General features: G+C 43.6%; 1 protein-coding gene across 1 annotated transcript; it reads right to left on the bottom strand.

Annotated features, from left to right (window-relative positions):
- Nucleotides 1-4,931: 4,931 nt before the first annotated feature.
- Nucleotides 4,932-6,713, bottom strand: LOC138883251 (uncharacterized). The gene is made up of 2 exons (XM_070163929.1): nt 6,091-6,713; nt 4,932-5,658 (listed from the first exon to the last, which is right to left on the bottom strand). The coding sequence occupies exons 1-2, from the start codon at nt 6,711-6,713 to the stop codon at nt 4,932-4,934; spliced, it is 1,350 nt and encodes a 449-aa protein (XP_070020030.1).
- Nucleotides 6,714-7,227: the final 514 nt, after the last annotated feature.

Here is a 7,227-nt window from a genome sequence, read left to right as displayed (position 1 = left end):
GGTTATGCCGGAAGAAAAGAAAAGGTCCTCGGGTTATGCCGGGAGGTCCATGGGTTATGCCGGGAGGACCATAGGTTATGCCGGGATAAAAGAAAAAAGTCCTTGGGTAATGCCAAGGAGGTCCACGAGTTATGCCGGGATAAAAAGAGAAAGGTCATTGGGTTATGCCAGGGAGATACACGAGTTATGCCAGGATAAAGGAAAAAAGGTCCTTGGGTTATGCCAGAGAGATCCACGGGTTATGCCGGGATAAAAGAAAAAGTTCCTTGGGTTATGCCAAGGAGGTCCATGGGTTATGTAGGGATAAAAGAAGAAAGGTCCTTAGGTTATGCCAGGAAGGTCCTCGGGTTATGCCGGGATAAAGGAAAAAAGGTCCTTCGGTTATGCCAGGGAGATCCACGGGTTATGCTGGGATAAAAGAAAAAAGGTCCTTGGGTTATGCCAGGGAGATCCACGGGTTATGCCGGGATAAAAAGAGAAAGGTCCTTGGGTTATGCCAGGGAGGTCCTCGGGTTATGCCGGGATAAAGGAAAAAATGTCCTTGGGTTATGCAGGGAGATCCACGGGTTATGCCGGGATAAAAAGAGAAAGGTCCTTGGGTTATGCTAGGGAGGTCCTCGGGTTATGCCGGGAGTGACTAGGGAATGTGACCCTATATTGGGAAAAATGCAGCTAGACATTGGGGCCATAGGCTACCATGATTTTGAATTTTTCTTCTTCTTTTCTTCTTCCTCTCTTTTCTTTTCTTTCACTTTTCATTTTATTTAGGAGAATGAATGAAGAGTTTAAAAGGACTTCCCTTTTCGGGTCACCTTTTGCTGTAGAACTGCTTTGGTTTCTGCGTGTCTTGTTTTTATTGCACCTGCTTTTTGCAGGGTTATTTTGGACTACACCTATTCTCCTATTTTCAAATCAAAGAACAATTTCTCAGTTTGAAACAATGGTTGATTTTTGTGGCCTTGAATGTTTTGATCGCTTGATCTCGGGCCAACTTTTTTGGTGAGAACCTCTTCTGCTTGCTGGCTTGCTGAAAACTGATCTCTCTCCTGAGAGCGAGGAACTCAACTTTTCAAACCTCCCAGATGACGGTTCAATCGTGCGGGGCTTTGTCCTTTTCACTTCATCCCCCCTTTAGGGCTTTTGACTTCGAATTTCTTTTATTTTCTAAAATTCTGGTTTCAGAGCATCAGCTATCATGACCAGTCAGGATCGACTCGATGCACCCGCTAAGGATGGGTACTCTTCTTTGATTTGGCTCTTATCACGCGGAAACCTGTAAAACCAATCTTGCTACCTTGTCTTTGTATCAGTTTTGGAACGGAGTTAGACCGAAAGGGATTCAAGGAAAAGTAAAAAAAAAAAGACAACAAAAATGAATTTAAAGGAGAAGCATCCCTTTCGGTAGGGAAGGAAGGACTTATCTGGGGTGGATGCAGGCTTCAATAGACATGACATGCTTCTTGGACTGGATGTCCCACCCACACAAACTTCCCTAATTCCTCATAAACTCATTGTGAACCATATTTCCAAATCGAGAAACCTAGCCAGGACTCCAATGGTGGCGAGGGTGTCTTATTTTTGATCAACGGCGCCCTTTGCGGGTTTTCACCAATCGACCTCTCTCATTTCTCTTCTCACCGTCGCCTGATAGTGCTCTTTACGAGTTTTCACTAACCAAGCTCTCTCATTTTCAATTTCTCTGCTCACCGTCGCCTTATGGTGCCCGTAGGTTTTCACCGATAAGACTCTCTCATTTTATTTCTCTCATTTTGATTGTATCAGATCTAAACAGCTGTGTTTTCTAATTCCAACGCCTTTGCCGATTGATCAGAAGGACTTGGACAGGGTTCGGGTAAAAAGAGAATTGGATCGCGTTACAACTTCGGAACCGTTCGGCAGGATCATTGCCAAGCCATTATATCATTTGCCCCAGTTTCACTTTTGGGGAAAATTGGCTTTTTGTTTTGGTGTGACTGAACCCCAGGGAGAGGCTGCCTACGTATCCTTTCGGAATCAAGCCGAATGTGGTTCAGGGAAACATTTGATTTTTTTTCATTTTCATTTCATAACACTCTTCGGTTCCAAAGAGGGTAATCAAAGAAGAGTAACCGGCTCAAATGGGTTTGCCGAAGGGGAGATAGTATTTGGGGTAGCGAGAACGAAAGCCTTCGTCATCCCAATCAGACAAGGTTGTCGCTGCAGAAAACCTAAACATAGTACCTTTTGACTGCATCCGCATTTACAGCTGCTTCGGGATCATTTCCTTCGATATCGCCCAGATACAATGCTCCTCTCAGCAATATCTTTCTGATGATGTATGGGCCTTTACAATTGGGAGCAAATTTTCCTTTTGCTTCCTGGTGATGGGGAAGAATACGCCTTAAAACTAGTTGCCCCACTTCAAAATTTCTAGGCCGCACTTTCTTATTGTAGGCATGGGCCATTTTTTGTTGGTACAACTGCCCGTGGCAGATCGTGGCCATTCGTTCTTCATCGATCAAGGTTAACTATTCCAGATGGGTTTTAACCTACTCACTATCTTCAATTTCAGCTTCCACAATGATCTGGATAGAGGGGATTTCAACCTCTGGGGGTATTACGTCTTCAGTGCCATAAACCAACAGATACGGGGTGGCTTCAATTGACGTGCGCACGGTAGTGCGATATCCCAACAATGCAAACGGTAAATTTTCATGCCACTGCCTGGAACTTTGAATCATCTTTCTCAAAATCTTTTTGATGTTATTGTTTGTTGCTTCGATGGCTCCATTGGCTTTGGGCCGATAAGGAGTAGAGTTCCGGTGCATTATCTTAAATTGCTCATATATCTCTCCCATCAAATGACTATTCAAGTTTGCGGCATTGTCCGTGATAATAGTTGCAGGAATGCCAAAACGGCAGATAAGATTGGAGTGCACGAAATCTACCACTGCTTTCTTGGTAACAGATTTGAGAGTGATGGCTTCAACCCATTTTGTAAAGTAGTTAATGGCAACTAGTATGAATCTGTGCCCATTTGAGGCTTTCGACTCGATTGGTCCAATGATATCCATACCCCAAGCAACAAATGGCCAAGGTGCTAACATAGGATGCAGTTCTATGGGAGGTGCATGAATCAAATCACCGTACACCTGACACTGATGACACTTCCAGACAAAGCTGAAACAGTCCTTTTCCATGGTTATCCAGTACTAGCCCGCTCGAAGGATTTTCTTTGCTAAAACATAATCGTTCATGTGGGATCCGCATACTCCCATATGTACCTCATGCATGATTCTTCTAGACTCTTCTACGTCAACACATCTTAACAAGTTGAGGTCCGGATTTCTCTTGTACAAGACATCGCCACTCAAAAAGAAACCACTTGCGTGCTGCCTAATGGTTCTCTTCTGATCTCCATTGGCTTGCTCGGGGTATTCTTGCGTTTTCAAAAATCTTTTGATGTCATGGTACCATGGTTGGGTATTTGGTGTTGTTTCAACCGTATTACAATAACCATGCCTTTCCCGGATCTGGATTTCCAAGGGGTCAATATGGGCATTGCCTGGGTATGGTAGCATTGAGGCTAAAGTGGCAAGCGCATCAGCTAGTTCATTGTGGCAACGAGGAATGTACCTGAACTCTATTGACTTGAATCGCTTGCCAAGTTCTTCCACATGTTGCCTATAAGGAATAAGCTTGACATCTTTCCCATTCTCCTTGGGCTTGTCGGATAATCAAATCTGAATCTCCCATGATTAATAGTTCTTCGACATCTTGGTCGATTGCCATGTTCATACCCATAATGCAAGCTTCGTACTCGGCAGTGTTGTTTGTGCAGAAAAACCGAAGCCTAGCTGTGGCCGGGTTATGCTGACCGGTGGGCGAGATCAAGATTGCCCCAATTCTGAGACCTTTTGCGTTTACTGCTCCATCGAAGAACATTTTCCAAGCATTGATGTCTTCGGATATTGTCTCAACTGAGTTTACCTCTTCATCCGGGAAGTAAGTATTCAAAGGTTGGTCTTCATCATCGACCGAATTTTCAGCCAAATGATCTGCCAACGCCTGGGCTTTCATTGCCGTGCGAGTGACATATACTATTTCGAATTCTGTAAGCAGGATCTGCCACTTTTCTAGCCTCCCAGTGGGCATTGGCTTCTGGAATATGTATTTAAAGGATCCAACCTGGTTATGAGGTAAGTGGTGTAAGCTTGCAAATAATGCCTCAGCTTCTGAGCGACCCAAGTCAGAGCGCAACAAGTCCTTTCCAACAAAGTGTATTTGGCTTCATAACTGGTGAATTTCTTGCTCAGATAGTAAATGGCCTGCTCTCTCTTTTCGGTCACATTGTGTTGCCTGGGGACGCAACCAAAAGAATTTTCCAAGACTGTCAGGTACAAGAACAAAGGCCTCCCTGGCTCAGGTGGGACCAAGACTAGCGGATTTGATAGATATTCCTTGATTTTATCAAAAGCTTCTTGACATTCATCTGTCCAATTGATTGTCGCGTCTTTCTTCAGCAATTTGAATATGGGTTCACATATGGATGTCAACTGGGCAATGAACCGACTGATGTAGTTCAATCTACCCAACAAACTCATAACATCCTTCTTGGTTTTCAGAGGAGGCAAATATCGAATAGACTTTATCTTTGTTGGGTCTAACTCGATGCCCCTTCGACTGACGATGAATCCTAGGAGTTTGCCGGATGGTACCCCAAATGCAAATTTGGCTAGGTTCAGCTTCAAATCATATTTGCGCAGCCGCTCAAAGAACTTTCTCAAGTCTCGAACGTGATCGTCCTGAGTTTTGGAGTTAATGATTACATCGTCCACATACACCTCTATCTCTTGGTGCATTATATCATGAAAAATGGCAGTCATGACCCTCATATAGGTTGCCCCGGCATTCTTCAAACCAAATGGCATGACTCTGTAATAGTATGTACCCTACGGTGTGGTAAAAGCTGTCTTCTCCGCATCTTCTTTATCCATCAACACTTGGTGATATCCTGCGTAACAATCCACGAAAGATTGTATCTCATGCTTGGCGTAGTTATCAACAAGGATGTGGATGTTCGGCAAAGGGAAGTTATCTTTGGGACTTGCCTTGTTTAAATCTCTGTAATCCATACACACCCAGGTCTTCTCATCTTTCTTTGGCACTGGGACCACATTAGCTAGCCATGTGGTGTATCGGACCACTCGGATCACCCTCGCTTTCAACTGCTTCGTGACCTCTTCTTTGATCTTGTTAGTGATATCAGTTTTAAATTTTCTTTGCTTTTGCTGGAATGGGGGACAATTTGGGTAAGTAGGCAACTTATGAACCACCAAATCAACACTCAGTCCTGACATGTCGTCATATGACCAAGCGAACACATCTTTGAACTCAAACAGAAATTGGATTAAGGCGTCCTGAGTTTTTCCGTCTGCGTGAATGCTTATCTTGGTTTCCCTAATTTCTTCAAAACTACCCAAATTAACCGGTTTAGTATCATTTAAGTTCGGCTTAAGTTTATTCTCAAATTGTTCCAATTCTTGATTTATTTCCCTAAAAGCCTCCTCTTCATCATACTCCGGTTCTTGATTCATTATTTTGCAGTTAGACAGCATGTTTGGATCTGTGCATGAAATTCGCAAGCATGTCATATTATTTAAAGCCACATTATTAGAACTGAAAAAAGAAATAAAAGAGAAAAATAACAAAATTAGAAGGAATAAAAAAGGATGAACGATGAAATATTGATTTCATTTCTTGGAATTTGAAGATAACAAGGTTTACATTGGAAAATTAAAAGACAAAAAACTAAAGAAAACATCCGAGTTACACCCTGAAATAACTCGTGATGCAGAAAAGGTGGTAGGACAAGACTACCGGGATTCCCGCCTGATTGGGAATGGTGTAGCCTTCCAATTTTGCAACTTGGCGTTAGGTCCCATATACAGCACCTCAGCGGTGCTTGAGTCCTCCCCTGGCTGGACCATGTGGGTTTCATATAGTATCTTCCTCATCGCCCCACAGATCTCTTCAATCTCTTCGGCCGTGAAGGCCTCATATTCTTCTTCCTCATGGTATTTTGGCTTGACAAATGTTCTGTACAGATACGGCACCAGCTGGTGCAAGACCCAACCATCATTCTTTCTATCATTTGCCCATTTTACATCAGCTGGAGTGGGTCGGAAGCCTATCCCAAAGAACTTTTCACTGGCGGTCAAGGTGATAGGTTTAGTTATTCCTTGCAAGGATTTCCCGAGCCCCTTCCCCGATTTAAAGCCATGTCTAATCATTTCTTTGGCCACCATGATTGATGCATTAGAAAGGAAGGGTTGGGGACAAGGATTTCCCTCTTCGTGCTGGTCTACGACCACAACTTCAAAAGCCTGATAAACTATGTGCTCACTTCCTTCTCTTGCTTCAAGACATAGGACTGATAGGTCCCGATAAATTGATTGCTCGTCATTCCCGTGGACCACAATCTCTTGATCTTCATGCTCAAATTTTACCATCTGATGAAGGGTAGAGGGTACAGCCCCTGCTGCATGAATCCATGGCCTCCCCAAAAGAAAATTGTAGGATGTGTCCATGTCCAAAACCTGAAAGGTTACTTCAAAGTCTACTGGGCCGATGGTCAGAATCAGATCGATCTCTCCAATTGTGTCCCTTTTTATACCATCGAAAGCTCGTACACAAACATTATTGGGTCGAATTCTTTCGGTCCCGATTTCCATGCATTGTAGAGTTGAGAGTGGGCAGATGTCTACCCCAAAGCCTCCGTCCAGCATAACTCTTTTCACATAGTACCCTTCGCATTTGACTGTCAGGTGCAGGGCTTTGTTATGCGTGGCCCCTTATGGGGGCAAGTCATTTTTGCTGAAGGAAATCTGGTTAATTGCAAAAAACCTTTCTGCCATCCTGTCCAACTGTTCTACAGAAGTCTCGACAGGCACATATGCTTCGTTAAGGGTCTTGATCAATACCTTCTGATGTGCGGTGGAGCTCATTAGCAAAGCCAACAAAGAGACTTGTTCGAGATATTTTCGAAGCTGGTCGATCACCTCATAATCCGCCATTTTCATCTTTTGAAAGAAGGTCTCTGCTTCTTCGGCACTCACGGGCTTCTTAGATGGGAAGTGCTTTCTAGTGGCATTGTTCACCCCTTCCAAATTAGAATACTTTTCAACGGGGTTATCTTCTTGTACTTCTCCTGATATTTCTTTGCCTTTATAGGTCACCACCATTTTG

Source organism: Nicotiana sylvestris, chromosome 12 (assembly GCF_000393655.2).
Source record: "Nicotiana sylvestris chromosome 12, ASM39365v2, whole genome shotgun sequence".
In the NCBI taxonomy this organism is placed as follows: domain Eukaryota; kingdom Viridiplantae; phylum Streptophyta; class Magnoliopsida; order Solanales; family Solanaceae; genus Nicotiana; species Nicotiana sylvestris.
This window is presented reverse-complemented; position numbering and strand designations above follow the sequence as displayed.

Coding starts and splice junctions, on each gene's coding strand:
- LOC138883251 (XM_070163929.1), bottom strand. CDS start 6,713: ATGGAAATCGGGACCGAAAGAATTCGACCCAATAATGTTTGTGTACGA. Junction 5,659..6,090: donor GTCTTGCACCAGCTGGTGCC/GTATCTGTACAG, acceptor TTCTTTTTTCAG/TTCTAATAATGTGGCTTTAA.